Here is a 16789-nt window from a genome sequence, read left to right as displayed (position 1 = left end):
GTGTGCGTGTGTGCGTGCGTGTGTACTTATACTGTATATGTGTGTGTGCACCTGTGGTTTCCTGACTTTGATGATCCAGGACGGTGGTACTATGACTCCAGCGTGGGCCCCCAGTGAACATGGCTCCTCAATCTGGTGCAGCATGAAACACGTCACCTTATTGTGGAACTGCAACAAAAAGACACACTCCTCGTTTTAAATGTATCATATTAATCAATCAATTTTTATCAAAGACAAAGTTTACATCTGAGCCACAGCTGTCTGAAACTCTGCCTCTTAAAGGGTCATTTCAACCAAATGACAAAAAAATAACATACATTTCGACTGAAGTACAGAAACACTGTATTACTTTATATTTAAGATCATTTTGATGGAACTAAACACTATTTCTTTAGTGACGTCTAATGGGAGTGCAATTGTATTTTTTATACTTGAGTTACTTGAGGTTGAATTAATACAGAGGAAGAATAACTTACCGCCTGCTTACACCAGGAACAACTGATGGCGATTATTTCTTTACTGTGGAAGAACTTCTGTTGAAAACTCTGCAGAAACAGACAGAAATGTATATATAATAACTGTAAACAACATTTGTGTGTGTGTGTGTGTGTGTGTGTGTGTGCACACTTACCTTTCCACACTGTCTACATTTCCCATCCTGTCTTCGTCTGTGAACCCAGTGATGCCTCAGTATGTTCTGCTGTCACAGGGAGAAATGCTAAACATGTTCACGTTTTTTTCCTCTTCACACACAGTGTAAATAGCATCCGTAAAAATTCTTCTTCTCTCACATGTATAAAGTCACGCGACACACTTACATCTCGGAGGCACCGGGATCCTCCCTCTCTGAAGGTTGGCTTACATCGGAAGTTAATCTAGAGGGGGACAGAAAAGCAAAGACAAAAAAACTAAAATGCTGTGGTTAAATTCAATCGGACTACTATGACATTTTAATAATGGACATTAATGTCTACATTTAATAAAAGGAATACAATCAACACTGAACATATCTCAATATGTTATGTCACATTGTGTCAAACTAGACACCTTGTAGATATGTAGAAATCAGCAATGGCTAGCAGGCAAGTAACTTGTGTATACAACATAAATATATTGGATCTTAGCTCTGCCTGTGGCATCCACAAACACATATTAGGGGCCAGATGTTTAAACAGAGGGTACGCAGAAAAAGAAGGACCTCACGCATACTTCAGATCAGTATACGTTTTTTAGATCCAGCTGTGGGCAGGTTTGGGTACCGAAACCCGGTGCTAAAATAAAACGACCCGTATCTACCGGACCGAATAGCAACGTGGATTTCGGTGCTTCATTTCGGTGCCTCTTAAATGCCTGCGCTGCCCTCTGATGGTGTGAAACGGAAGTTAGAGGCAACAGAAGCATCGCTGCATGGGAAGCTAAAATAAGCTATTGTTATCAGTTATTGTTATTACATTTTTAAGAAATCATTTAATTTTGACCATATGGCCTTAGCAATAAACAAGCCGTTCTTTAATTTTAATTCTTTCTTTTTTTTTTAAGTATCGTTTTAGCAAGGGTATCAATCCAATCCAACTTTATTTGTAAAGCACATTTAAAACAACCAGGTTGACCAAAGTGCTGGACATTGACATGATTTCGGACAGATTATAAACATACAAGTAACAAAAATGAACATTTAAAACAAGTGACAAACTAGAAAATGAAAATGCAGAATACAACTCTCAGCAGGTTTAAAGGCCAATGAATAAAAGTGAGTTTGAAGTCGTGATTTAAAAATGTGAAGGCTGGGGGCCAATCTGACATGCAGAGGCAATTCATTCCACAGCCTTGGGGCCACGGCTGAGAATGCTCGATCTTAGGCCTGCACGATTAATCGTTATAAAATTCACCCTATCACGATTTCATTTTTAAATAACTTGGATTTATTTTATTTTTTTATGACTTCGATTCTCATTTCATTTTACGAGCCGGCTGCATCACAAACGCTACTACTTTCTTCCGTGAGTTTTAAACATAGACTGTATAAAAAAGGTTTTAAAGAGCTCCCAAGCGCTGCAATGCTCTCCCTTCTCTTCATTGACGCCTCTATCTTTACAGGCTTGTGGTGATGCGCAATGTGCTATAGGTGCCAATTTGTTTTGTCATGGTTCATGTGTGCAATAAACATTACACTTGGTGAGAAAAAAATCGTGGCAGAAAATCGTGATATCAATTCTAAGCTAAAAAGTCGTGATTCATATTTTCTACTACTGCTCGATCTCCCCTATTTTTGAGCCACGTTCTAGGGACAACAAAGAGTAGCTTAATGACCTCAGAGGAGCGTGCGGCTTCAGTAGTTCAGCGATATAAGCTGGGGCTAGACCATAAAGAGCTTTAAAAACAAACAACTAAATCTTAAAATGTATTCTAAAGCAAACCGGTAGCCAATGAAGAGAGGCAAGAACAGGTGTAATGTGATCTTGTTTACGAGTTCCAGTAAGGAGTCGAGCGGCAGCATTTTTCTATCAGAAAAAACCCAAACGATACTCAACACTAACCGTGGGCGATATGTTAAGAAGAATATTAAATATAAGGTGCGGGACCTTTGTTTGTTAAGGTGGTTTTACTGACTGGGTTTTTATTTTTATTCTACTCAGCGTTCTGTAAAAAGTAAATCAAAGGCGGATTTATAAAGATCATTTTTAACTATTTTTTTTTCATTTAGGTCATTATTTCCCTAATAATGGTCTTTTCATTTCATCCTGAATTGTGAAGCACTTTTAAAGTCTGTTTCAATGTTTAGTTTTAACTTATGTTTAAATGAATCATTGATCAACTGTCTGGCGTTTGATAATGATGATGATGAGATAATAAGCGGGTTTCCATGGGATGAATTAGTGGTACAATTATTGCATTATTGATATGCTAAAAATCCATTTGTGGCAGGCGCATGTGTGACTTCATAAATCTCTGCATATTTCTGTCTTTGTGCGTACATATTTTTATACATTTAGCCCCAGGTGTTAACTGGAACCGCATCGCTTCGAAGAACTACAAAAGCCTGCAGCAATATTGCTCAAGTTACCCAACATGCATCTGTCCTACGTAAGCTAACAACATGTTTTAGCAATGAAATTCTCTTAAATGATAGTGTGTCAAGCCATTGCATTAAAATGTAAGATTAAGTGTGTGTGTGTGTGTGTGTGTGTGTGTGTGTGTGTGTGTGTGTGTGTGTGTGTGTGTGTGTGTGTGTGTGTGTGTGTGTGTCGTACCTTTTCTAGTTGCTCTATGCAGCCAGAGTGAACAACGATCTTACAGACAGCACATTTCCTCCTGGGGGCCGACTTCTTAAAGGAGAAAACAGACACACAGAACAGGGGGGGGGTGAGATACTGCAACAAACAAACACACGACAAACACAAGCAGCATGCACAGATGCAATTACACACTGATGATATGTGTACCCTGTTACACACAGATAAACGCACACACGGATACACACAGAGATGTGTTTAAGGTGCCCGAACATTTCGCTTCCTTTTCCCATTCAGTTTGAACAGCATTAACAGTACGATGACAGCTTGACATGTGACAGTTTATTTCTATTCACTATTCACTATTTCAGGTATATCTTGTTTGTTTAATGTACAAAAACCAAAGTGTAAAAAAAAAAAAAGATATAACCTATGAATTAGTGAGCTTTGGATATGCTGATAAGCAGACTTTTTTTTTTTACCTTTGGAGTGAGCCAGGCTAGCTGTTTCCACCTGTTTCCAGTATTTATGCTAAACTAAGCTAAGCAGCTGCTAGCTGTAGCTTGTACAGAAACTGTAATCATGAGTGGTATCTGTCTTCTTGTCTAACTTGGCACAAAAGTAAATAAGCATAATTCCCAAAATGTTAACATTTTGCTTCAATCATTTTTAACATACTATTTTTAAGTAAACATGGTTAATTAAAACAATAAATATGCAGGTGTAAGATGGCTCAGAGATAGCCCATGTAATTTGTGTCTGGCGATGACTCATTCACACATTCAAGATGACAAAGTGCTGTTTGCCTACAATAAATAATATTGCCCTGGTGCCCTTGCTCTTACAACATGCAAACTACTCATTATGGGTAAATAATATGACAGCTGATAATGGAGTGCTCTCCAGTCAATGGGTTCACTCTGAACTGTCACAGCGAGCAGCACTTAATGGCACAGTCTCACAATACAAAAAACAGCCTTTAACTCTCATATCTCATTGGTTAGCAGTTTTGAATGTGTTCACAGTGCAAAAGAGCCACCACAAAACCCTCTTAACACGAAATACATCCTGTAAGCAAGCAAGATGTTCTCTTTTAAGATCTTCTGACTGATAACGTGTATGGGGATGATGGCTCTTGGACAAGTAAATTGCGTCAATGGAAGAAAGCTTTTTCTTTTGTAGCTATTTACAGGCTGATAGAAATCTTAATCGTCTTCTTTTGTATTGAGGGTCTACGTAATGTGAGTTTGTTGGCAGACAGTTGATAAAAAGAATTAACGTCAGCAATTCAAGTAATTCAGAAAGTCTTTAAAGGCTAGGAAAAACAGGATGACACTATTGTGTATTACAGATTGCATAATTACCTAAGGACAGTGGCGATTTTAGACCCTTTTTAAGGGGGCTCAAGCCCCCCTAAATTTCATCTCAGCGCCCCTCAAAATGATAATAATTATAATGATTAAAAAAAAACGATTTTAGTGCTTCAAGTTAGAGTTTGCGTACTTGTCTGTTAGTGACAGTGGGCAAACAATTACAGATTCAAAGAAACAGGTTTAATATCCTGTGTCGTTGTCGCCAATGCTATTCACCTTTAACCCAGTCAAGGAAAGTTTAATTTTTCATTTATTTATTGTTTGCACCTCATTATCATTTCATTTGATTCTGGTAGTCCATAAAGGGACTTTTGTAGTTTTTTCATATATTCAAATATTTAGCATTTATTTATTTTAATTTTTTTAAGATCATTTTATGACAGTGGATAGATACAGTGGATAGACATGAAAGGGGGAGAGAGATGGGGGATGGGGCATGAGCAGGTCGGAACCCGCGCCGCAGCAGGACTCAGCCAACATGGGGTGAACGCTCTTACTGGGTGAGCTAGAGGCCGCCCCTGCATTTATTTATTTATGTTATAATAATAAATACATATATTCATTGTCATCCAGTGAAATTACTGATTTAGCAAGGGGGGTTAACACTTTTACAGGGCACTGTATCCGTGTCACATTCTCATTAGGGGCTGAGCCCCCCTAAAGGTCTGATCCTAGAATCGCCCCTTCCTAAGGAGCAGTGGTTTAGTGGTTTGGTTGTTTGGCTCTAGTGTTCCAGTTGTATAGTCTCAGAAAGTGAGCCTGGGGAGCAAAGACGTTCAATACACTGGTGATAGTTCACTGCTTACACACACTCAATCCTGCTCAAACTGTGAGAGAACATTTGCTCAAAAACTATACTTTTATTTATTTTTTTTACAATTTTGAGGTACTTGAGTATTTTAATTTTTAGCTACTTTATACCTCTACTCCACTCTATTTCAGACTATTCAAGAAATGATTGTACTTTTTCCTCCACTACATTTATTTGACAGCTCTTGTTACTTTTAAGATTTTACATAAAAAAAACATATAGATGAGTTTATATAACGGTATAAACATGATACATTGATAAAGATTAAAGCAGTGGTTCCCAACCTTTTTGGTCTGTGACTCTTTGTCATGTTTGCAGATGTCCATGAGTTGTTTGAAGTTCTACCAAAGAGGAGAGATGCATCCCCTCTAAACCTTTCAGATGGTTTTGTTTAAATGTGTTTGAGGCCCAAAGAGGACAGGCATGCATGCGTTTTCAGCTGAGACGTGCGTGTCATGCAGGCAGTGTACAAGCTCTAACCTGTTAACATGGGAGCCAAAAGAAAAACGGACACGCCATGCAGCTGACACACTCACCCCATGCAGGCAGTGTGCAGGAGCCCTAAATCAGCCATTATCTAGCTGAGCCCAAGTAGGAATGTGCTTGTTCATGTCAGCCATGACTTGTCAAAAGCAATCTGAGATTCCACCGAGGTCACGTTGTCCTTTTAAGTAGCTGAAAGCATGCAGCGCTGATGGAATATTTATCTAATTAAACATTTGAGAGATTATAGTGAATTTATTTTTGCTGCAGCCACGTCTTACTGGCAGCAGTCTCACCATATTATTGTCCACTCACTCTGTACTGTAATTACACACCATTAGTGAAAATGTCCAGATATGTCATTATATTTTTCTCAGTATTAAAGGTTATTTATCAGCTCTCCAATTCCAAGTGCTGCTCTTTGTAAGAGGTGTGTGGATTCAGAGAGGGTCCATAATTTACACATCTTAACACACCGCTCTGCATTTGAAGGTTCACAGTCTCTGTTTTCCAAGCAATTCATTCTGCTGCTTTGCAGCCATGGATCACCTGAATGAGAGTGTGGCATCCTGTTTAAAATAACGCTAAATTGCTAGACTGCATTTAAGACTGGAAGCATACAATACGCTTCGCTGCAAGGGCTGAATTGTATGCAGAGATGTTCCGATACCGATATCGGAACATCTCTCCGATACATCTCTCCGATACTTCCTAAAAAGCTGGTATCAGTATCGGGAAGTACTGGAATTTATGCACCGATCCGATACCACGTAATAAAGCCCTAAAGAAAATCTACGTTAAAGTAGTTTATGCATGTTCTTTTTCCGTTATAACTGACTGTCAAACTGCATAATAAAAGAAAGTTCTGTGGCATTCATTGTTCATGTTTCACAAAGAGTTTAACCTGAGCTAGACTGACAACAAAGATAGAAATAATATCACATCCATACAGGGATAGTAGTATACAGTTGTTAAAACATAATAAAATATATGACACACTGGTATCAGATCGGTACTCGGTATCGGCCGATACGCAAGTTCAGGTATCAGGTACCGGTATCAAAGCAAAAAATGGTATCGGGCCATCTCTAATTGTATGCATATGATTTTTGAAAATGTTAAAAACATTAAGCAATTGATATGTGAAATACAAATGAAATACAAAATATATCCATCTTTAAATGAGCTACTGGCGTGTACAGTTGCACTGAAATCAGTTTTCTACTGAACAGTAAGATTTTAGAAATTCCAGTTCAGTGTGTTCTTATTTTCAGCCCATAGTTTTGATGGGAAATCCAGAACCAATACTTAATCTTCTTTATGTATTGACTGCCTTGTGGCCAGCATCTGCCTTCACACACTGATCCTACTATGCAAGGCGCTAGTCTAACCATCGGGAGCAATTTAGGGTTAAATGTCTTTCCCAACTACAGTTCAGCATGTGGACACGAGGAGCTGGTGATCAAACCGCCAGCCTTGTGATGAGTGGACAATCCGCTCTTCCTCCTGAGCCACAGCCGTCCTTTTTAAGTATAACTTGTCTAATCTGCATATACAGCATTAGACATTTAGATTAGACATACGATTCCTTTAGACCACACACTATAGCATCAGTATTAGTACTTTGGCTTTGTCACACACACAGACAGACAGACAGACACGCAGACAGAGGTCAGTGTGTACTCACTGCGGCCTTTAGTAGGCAGGTGTCCTCTCCGAGATAACAGAGCTCTCCTGAACAACTCGTCTCCATCCACAGGTGATCCCCGTTCACTGCGTTCTCCTGCAGAGAGACGCCGACAGAGGAAGAAATAAGAGGGGGGGGGGGGAATAATGATATAATAACTCACATTATCCTTCTGCATCTCTCACATTTTCTACGTCACATTAAACCGCAACCATATGCACATAAACACTCACTGAAAGCTGTCAACAAGTGTGTCAAGCACATAATTGCCGCTGCTGAGTAAGTGGGTAATTTCACAGTGCAAGATAATTTAAGGCGTTAATCAAAACACTACAGGAGCTACTGATTGGAGTGCAAACATACACCTATACACATATAGATGTATACATGCATGTATGTGTGTGTCAGTAAGAGGATGTCACTAGGTTCATTGTGTGCCTTGGCAGAGATTTGCGCTCTCCGAGTGCCCTTCTAGTTGCAGATGTAATTGTCATATAGCGATTGTTGAAATGTTGATGATTAGTGACCAACTGAGCCAACAGAGCTGGACTGTGACAAGAAAAGAAGAGCCAAAGCTGTCTGATCTTTTTCTAATCTCTCTCTCTGGTTCTCACAGTAAACCACAGGCATAGTTGCAGTACAGAAAATCACTTTCATTGGCCATTTGTTTACATTTCAATTTCCTTCTTCTATATTTTGCGATCCTACATACAGCAGGAACGCAACAAGTACAAAACATCGGTTCTTAGTTATGTCCCTTTTCTTTCATTTTGCAAAAATCTTGGAGCAGCCCCACAGTATGGACAAACACTATCTGAGTCATTAGCACCTAAAAGCTGTAGTAAATAAACCGTTAAGTGTATATTAATGAATCATTAAGTACAATGATTATTTATGAGTGTGTGTGTGTGTCGTGCAGAGAGATAAAGGGCAGCGATGACGTGGTGGAAGTGTCCCTGCAGACAGAGCCAGAGGGGAATCTTAGAGGTGTGTTTGTCGTCTTACACCTTCCAATTAAATAATACAGCACGTTCTTGCTGACGTTTCTTTAACTTGCTTACACAGGATGCATTTTTTTTTCTTTTTTTCTTTTTTTTTCTGCCCATTGTTTTTATTTCTGAGCCTGGTGTGCTCTAAATTAAAAATGCTCCTACATTGATGTAAAAACCTCCCTCTGTCACAGTCATTCTTTTCTTGTTGAATCAGATAAAGATAGAAGCTTTGCCTTTCCTCTGTTGGGCCCATTGCAAACAAGGTAAAGTTGGCAGCAGTTATTTCTGCACAGACTATCATTAAAATCAGTTCAAACAGGAACTTAGATTGTTTTTGTGGAAAATGCAGACCAAAAGGACTGAAGTGCATTGGAATTTCTGAAAAACTGTGGTGCAATATTCAAATGTTTAACTCATTTAAAGCTATAGTGCGTAGTTTCTGTCGCCCCCATGAGGAATTCTAAGGCACATGACAACAACACTGTCGGCGCGTCCGCATGATACAAGCTTTCCGTGATCGCGCACAGCCCCCACCCCTCCTCCACGCAGTTGCTAGTAGCCAAGGAGGACACGGAGGATTCAAAAAAACATGACGGACTCTTCAGAAGAGGGAATTATCTTCACTCGAGTTTCTGTGCGCAAGTCCCCGGACGACACAATCCTCTGAACACAGCCATACTGAGAAATACAGAGAGAGTTGTATGGAGCTGATAGTCTTAATTAGATTTGTAGCAACTCATTTGGCAACGGCTGGAATGTAACGAACGTTCATTAATATCAAAAGGTTACGCACTAAAGCTTTAAAAAAATTATTTCTAGGTAGCTATTTTCAGGATGTTGTTTGTAGTTGAGATGGTTGAGTTTAGGTACTTATGTTTAAATCAGATTTGTAAGATTTGGACTGGTGGAATTTACCATAAACAGCCTGGAAGTACACTCTCACTTTGGGGTAAAGAATTTCTTTTCTAAGCTTGCCCTTGATTTTACCTTTTTCTACAAAACCTGGGCCTTTTACAAACTTAAACACTGTTGTGAATAACGCTAGGATTGATTTTTGCTATCATAAATTGCTTGAGATATCAGGTTTGGAGTGCAACAGCTGAAATTAACGAACACGTTGGTCTTTGTGAGGTGAAATAGCTTTAAAAGCTTTACTATTTGTATTCACATGGATTTTAATGGAAATTCAGATGCCTTGTTGCACTTTTTGACCATTGCTGTCTAATTTGCGGAGTGGTTTCATGACATTTTTCAAAGTACTTTCCATATCAACTTGGCATTTCCCTAAGTTATGGGCCTTTGCTACATTTCAAAGCATAAAGCATTTTATAAATGTCTTTTAGCTTGTTTTTCTGCTAAATAAAACCAGAAAAAGTCACAGCCCACAAAGTCCTGACACATAAAACATTTCCTTCCCATGCTCAGTTATTAAGATGTTTTCTAGTAATGATCAAACACCAAAAAGAAAGTTGCTGCTTTTCATATCCACATATGAACATACAGCTGTTGAAACCAGTAACAAATCCGTTAGCATTAAAACCCAAATGTCATTCAGTGACTCAGCCAGACTAAAGACAGTGGAGACTGGGACAACTATTTGAACACGCATTCATGTATATGTATGATGTACATTTTGCATTTAAGTCTGCATGTGTAAAATGTAGAAACACATAAAATATATATGCAATAAATACACAGATACATGGAGCAGAGAACAAAGAAACAAACAGAAATTTGATGATTATTCATATTCAATTATATAGGTGTATGTGCATGTCTGACCGTCCAGTCCACAGAGGTACGTAGCTCCTTGTTGGGCCCGTTGGATGCGGGAGGCGGGGAGGGTTGGGGTGGACCGAGGTGCTGGAGGCCTGAGCGGGAGATCGCTTTCCTACAAAAACACACACACACACACACACACACACAAAGCAAACAAGAAAAAGTAATTAACAATCAAAAACAAAAGCCTGTAAAAAGAGAGATGCAAAAATCAACACTGTCATCCTCGTGTATGACACAGCTCTCTCACCACAGAGCAGCTAAATCACAGAGAGAACTAGATTTCAGTATAATTTAGTATGTAAAGTTAATTATTCATGGGATGAGACCACATTTCAGAGGGTTTAACTGGAGATATTTGGTTGAGGAGAAGTGGGAACAGCTTGGAGGAGAGACTGCCAGCAGCACTTTGGGGTGACGGAGACAGATCTGTTCTGTCAGAGGATGAGTCAGCAGACCCCCCCCTCCCCCTGTCACACTCCATGTTTCAGTCTCCGACTCTCACCCTATTATACTTCCTCTTCTCATTTACTGTCCTCTATATGTTTATCTATTGCTCTGTTTCGATTTCTTCACCATCACCACCTCCTCAGGACAAAAACCTCACGCCATAAAAACAGTTTCTTCCCCTCTGCAGTCTGCCTCACCCACAAGGCCCCAGTCCCCCACTGACATTGACACTCAACCCCCCCATCACACACACACACACACACACACACACACACACACTACACTTTGCACTAACCTCCATCCTGGACTATACATCTGTCCATTGCACACCGTGCTTAAACTATTTAAACAGCTATTTTGTATATATTTGTCTCTGTTTTGGTATTTGTTTATTCTTAATAATGTTTAATATGTTTGTTTGTATGTACAGTATGCACCCAATCACCAAGGCAAATTCCATTTAGTTCCACTACTGTGGCAATAAACTGCTTTGATTCTGATTCCTTCTTCATCATATCACCGTCTCTGTACGTATTCATGCATTAACTGTCCATCCAGCATCTATCAGTAACAACTGAGTTTTCACTAAAACAGTAAAAGACTATTCTTTTAGTGGTAAAGTCGCCTGTCAAAGGCCCAGAACGTATTTTCTCAATCACCTTTTACTATGAGCGTTGGGTTCCTACAAGAACACATTTCCTGCCAACGTTTTTTGGTTATTTCACGTGAGAGAACTCTGTATTGGTGTTCCTATGTGTGTTTTTCTTACTGGTATGAGTTGGGGGGAAAAAGTGACATCACGTTTGCCACACCTACACAGTCCTGATGAAGCAGATTACCTGAGGGCTTGACTGTAAAACTTTATTAAATGATAAAGATTTTATTTTCCAACCTTCAGACTTGATGGTTGATTATTTAGTCATGAATATTCATTGTTGTAGAGAATGCTTAAGATCAGGGCGGGTCAACATGCATATTGCTGAAATATTACTTTTTTGGAGAAACAAAATCACTAAAAGAAAATGCAGTATTCAGTGCTCCCCAAGAAATTAATTATCAAGAAGGTGGAAAAGTCCCTAACATTGTTTTTACACTATGTGACACACAATCTCCATTTGAACCCAAAGGAAGCGTAAGCACAGCAATATCAGATAACATAATCAGAAAAAATAACACCAACAGATTAAAGTTTCCATTACATATACAGACTTAACAATTTGTGATTAAACTGCATATATGCATATAAAAGGTCAATATCACTTCAATATTTACAGATGAATATATTGCAAACTGATTTTAGCTGCTTTTAAACGGGACTTTTATCTTTATCGTGGACTCAATTCAATAAATGGTTTTTGACAATTCAAAAGTCAATTTTTTTTTATTCCTCAGGTTTTGTATTATGTGAACTTTTTCTGTATGTAGCTACAATATAGCAAAGAACAAACCATCTGTGCATTTGTTTCCATTCTTTCATTCATGCACACTTTCTAACGTTTGCAGATCTGGAAAATGCAGAATTCCTGAATTAGTGAATTAGTGAATGTGAGACTTTTACAGTACATTGGTATGGGAATGAATGGATGAGAGTGTGGCACATTTGTGTGTGTGTGTGTGTGTGTGTGTGTGTGTGTGTGTGTGTGTGTGTGTGTGTGTGTGTGTGTGTGTGTGTGTGTGTGTGTGTGTGTGTGTGTGTCTGTCAATGGAAAAGGTTGCACAGGAGCATCTGAACCCCCTGTTGAAAGTTTCAGTGGCCGCCGTCTTTCTAAAATTATCAACCAGGACAAAGAGGAGTCCACTTACACACACTGTAACCTGATGACAAACTCTGACACACACCCTGACACACACACACACACACACACACATGCCCTTATGACTCTTGGGATAAAAATAGCATTGCGTGGGTGACAAAAGCACAAATGCAAGGAGGTATGGTGACTGGACATATGCCACATATAACAGAGGACCAAACACACACATGAACACAAGAAACTATGAAATAATTCTGATAAATGTATATTTTTGGTGGAAATGATAAAGGATGTTTCACATTTTTATAGTGTTTTTAAAAAGAAATGTTCCCATTAGTTTTGATAACTTGCAGTCGTAACTGCTGAGATCTGAGGACATGACAACATGGTAGTGCTGAGTCCATTAAAGGAAGCAACACGAGCGGTCAGACGATCAGACAGGTTGTGTTTACGAACACAGTTTTATTGAAACCACTTGTTTGTGAGTGAAACCAAAGTCAGAAAGTGGACGTGTGACATCTACAGTAGGTATGAAATCAAACAATAGAATGTAAAACACAGACTAAGCTCATTTGTGGTTTGCTCTGTTTTCTGTGTATATTTAAAGGTCCTATGACATGCTGCTTTTTTGATACTTTTATATAGGCCTTAGTGGTCCCCTAATACTGTATCTGAAGTCTCTTTTATATAGGCCTTAGTGGTCCCCTAATACTGTATCTGAAGTCTCTTTTATATAGGCCTTAGTGGTCCCCTAATTCTCTATCTGGAGTCTCTTTCCCGAAATTCAGCCTTGGTGCAGAATTACAGCCACTAGAGCCAGTCCCACAATGAGCTTTACTTAGGATGTGCCATTTCTGTGTCTGTAGCTTTAAATGCTATTGAGGAGGAGAGAGGGGGGGCAAGGTGGAGGGTGGGGGTGTGGCCTTGACCAACTGCCATGCTTCGCTTGTTCGCAAGCCATGATATCTCTCTCTTTCTCATGGGTGGGCCAAGCAGAGAAAGGGGAGGTAACCTTCCTCCTTATGACATCATAAAGGGAAGATTCCAGATCGGCCCATCTGAGCTTTCATTTTCTCAAAGGCAGAGCAGGATACCCAGGGCTCGGTTTACACCTATCACCATTTCTAGCCACTGGGGGACCATAGGCAGGTTAGGGGAACTCATATTAATGTTAATGTCATAAAGTGAAATTTTCATGCCATGGGACCTTTAATCATCTTTACTGTCGTTTTTGTTTCGTTTCACCCTGTTTCTGACTGAGTTCTGTTTGAGGATATGTATATGGAGGAGAGGTGGAAGAAGTATTCAAACCGTTAAGTAAAAGTAGTGATACCACACTATAGGCATACTCAATTACAAGTCCTGCATTAGAAATTCCACGTAAGTAAAAGTACAAAAGTATCCAAACTATTTATTTGTCAGAATGGGCCTTGTCAGTGTTAAATCATTAAACTAACTGGCGACCATTATTGAGGCATTAACATGTTAACAGGTGGAGCTGATTTGAAATGCTTTATAAACTTTTGGATAGTTCAATCTATAAACCTAAGTACAGTACTTGGGTAAATGCACTTAGTTACTTTCCATCACTGTATGTATGTGATGTTTGTTGAAAATCTATATTAAAACAGGAAGTGAAAATGAAGGAAAATGTTTTACTTTCTGATTCAGCTTTGACCTTTTGTACTTCCTGTTGTGAGCACAGTTTTTCCAACACAGTGGATTACTGCAATGGATATTTTAGGTGTGTTCACCATCGCAATAACTGTGTTCACAAGTACAACTGAGGGTTTGTCTACAACCGGACTGACTGTGCTGCTGCTCTGAGGGACGGTATTCTTGAAGCATCCAGCCATTAAGTTGGTGAGTCAAATATTATAGTAGAAATGATGGCATGAACCATGGAAATAAGATCTTCATTGATCATCCAACACACACACACACACACACACACACACTTAACCCTGTTGCTTTTTCAGGGCTTCTGCAGGTTTCATCAAGTCAAATTTAAGACTTTCAAAGACCATTATGAATGAAATTTAAGACCTTCATCACAACATCAACTGAGCCCTAAATTCAGTCATAAATCAGTTTTATGTCTGTGGTACAATCCCAAAGAGACTCACGCCAATAACACGAAAGCTGATTGGCTGCAATATAAGTTGCATGTTGGTCTCATTTGTAGTCATAATACAGCAAAATTATATTTGGACTAACGAAAGAAAGAACTACAACACCACAGAATAAAAAAAATGTAAAAAAAGCATTAGAAGTAGCGTTGCATGGATGTAGAAAAATGAACACCTGTTTAAAACCTGTTTAAAATTATTTCATTTCATACTTCAGCGAATTTAAGACTTTTTAAAAGGACTAAAATTTAGATTCAGAAATTTTAGACTTTAGACCCTGCGGAAACCCTTTCATTACCATTTCTTAAGTGTCATGAGTGTTGAACGGTGAGAATGATTATAAACTGATTATGGTTGATTAGATATGAATAAATCAATCAATCAAACTTTATTTATAGAGCACTTTAAAACAACCAACGTTGACCAAAGTGCTGTACAGAAGAATATATAAAGGCATAAAGTACATAACTCACACAGGCATAAAATACAAAACGGAATACAAATAAAACAAGTTAAGAGACATGAAACAAGAGAAGACAGCCATACAGTAAAACAATAAAATCAAAATGAATGAATGAATGAATGGACTGTGTGTGCGTTGGGTTTGTGTGCATGTATGTCTATTCATAATGAAACAAGTGTACGTATATATATATGTAGTGTGTGTTTTGTTGCCAAAAGGCAGAGAGAGAAAGTCAAGGCTTCTAAAAAAAGACCCAGGGGCATCAATGTACTTGATGTACTAATCACAAAACAAGGTAAATGGAAATACACTCTCATTCAGAGGTCATGTGGCAACACTATATTTGAGTGAGTCCTAATCTACTAAAAGCAGACAGGATCACAGGCATTAAAGCTCACTCCTGAAATCCTAAACACAAAAAACAATTTGCAGTGTGAAGCTTCTGCAGCACAGCAACCACACACACACGCGCACACACACACACGCACGAACGCACACGCACACACACAACACATACAGCCAACACACACAACACACGCAGTAAAAGGCGGCATCAATCTAATCACACCATATCATCCAGGTATATTCAGTGTGGTTTCTTTGTCTTCTTATGTAATAATTTGTCCAGTCAAAGAAAAAGCAGACAAATGCAAACACTCAAAGAGACAAAACAAAAAAAGTTATGCCATCACAAAAACTTGAATTCTTTTTTTGCTCCAAGCAGCTGACATGCATTCAACAAGACGGACACAAAACTGTTTTGAGAGTATAAGTGGGGGAATATACTCCATTACTGGCTGGAACACACATTAAACGACTGCTTGTATTTCGGAAACAGAAACTCAACAAACATTAACCTTCTAATGAATACTCTATTTGGGTCGTAGAAATAGTCACATTCAGTATGTAAGTAGAAGAAGCAATACTACCCTACAAAGGCAAAAGACCTTAACTGGCTAGAGTGTGGAACTGAGGAAAAATGACTTTAAAGTTTTTTTAGCTGTCCAGCCAAATGATTTATAGGTAGGACCCTGGAAATCTGGCAATTAGATGTTTTAGTAATGAAATTGATCGACATACTTTTTTTTTTATAGCTCAAACTTGACTTTTGACCTCTATTTCGAAGTTACTGTACTCTGCCTTTGTATTGTCTGCAAAAAGTGAGAAGTCACGCCAAGGCAAAAGGCAGTAACTTCCACATTATCAATATTTGGTTGCTGATCACCATTTACAAAATCATTATAGTAACACCTGTATAAAATCTAGTGTATGACAGTTAACGGGCTACACCTTTATTTAAACGAGGCAAACTTTAATGGACAGTAAAACAAAGGCAGAGCACCGTAAAAACAGGCCGACACAAAGTAACGTGAGCGTTCCAAAACTAAGTCAAAGAGCGGTAACTGGTGTTACGGTGTACTGCCTGGGTTTCTCCTGGGCTTTTGGAAGTTACTGTTAAGACAACCCATTATTTTTTCGAAAAAAACAACAGAAATTACTCAACATACTTATACACTTATGATAAAGAATGTCATGAATGTCGCAAAAATATCATTAACTCATTTTCGACCAAAAACGAAGTTAAGGCCTTTTGCCTTTGTAGGGCAGAATACAAAAGTGTAAATATACTCCATC

General features: G+C 38.7%; 1 protein-coding gene across 8 annotated transcripts in view; it reads right to left on the bottom strand.

The window, feature by feature from the left end:
- Window positions 1–16789, bottom strand: part of dgki (diacylglycerol kinase, iota) — an 86691-nt gene that overhangs the window by 33905 nt on the left and 35997 nt on the right. For 4 of the 8 annotated variants that reach the window (XM_078242881.1, XM_078242874.1, XM_078242877.1 and 1 more), the window contains exons 2-8: window positions 10362–10470; window positions 7588–7683; window positions 3252–3326; window positions 819–875; window positions 632–700; window positions 477–545; window positions 52–168 (exon numbers count right to left, since the gene is read on the bottom strand). In XM_078242881.1, the coding sequence (XP_078099007.1) occupies window positions 52–168; window positions 477–545; window positions 632–700; window positions 819–875; window positions 3252–3326; window positions 7588–7683; window positions 10362–10470 (592 nt within the window). Of the gene's footprint in view, window positions 1–51; window positions 169–476; window positions 546–631; window positions 701–818; window positions 876–3251; window positions 3327–5701; window positions 5792–7587; window positions 7684–10361; window positions 10471–16789 lie in introns of those variants that run through there. The other 4 variants (XM_078242875.1, XM_078242879.1, XM_078242876.1 and 1 more) reach the window with 3 other exon arrangements.

This window comes from Sander vitreus, chromosome 23 (assembly GCF_031162955.1).
Source record: "Sander vitreus isolate 19-12246 chromosome 23, sanVit1, whole genome shotgun sequence".
Lineage (NCBI taxonomy): Eukaryota > Metazoa > Chordata > Actinopteri > Perciformes > Percidae > Sander > Sander vitreus.
This window is presented reverse-complemented; position numbering and strand designations above follow the sequence as displayed.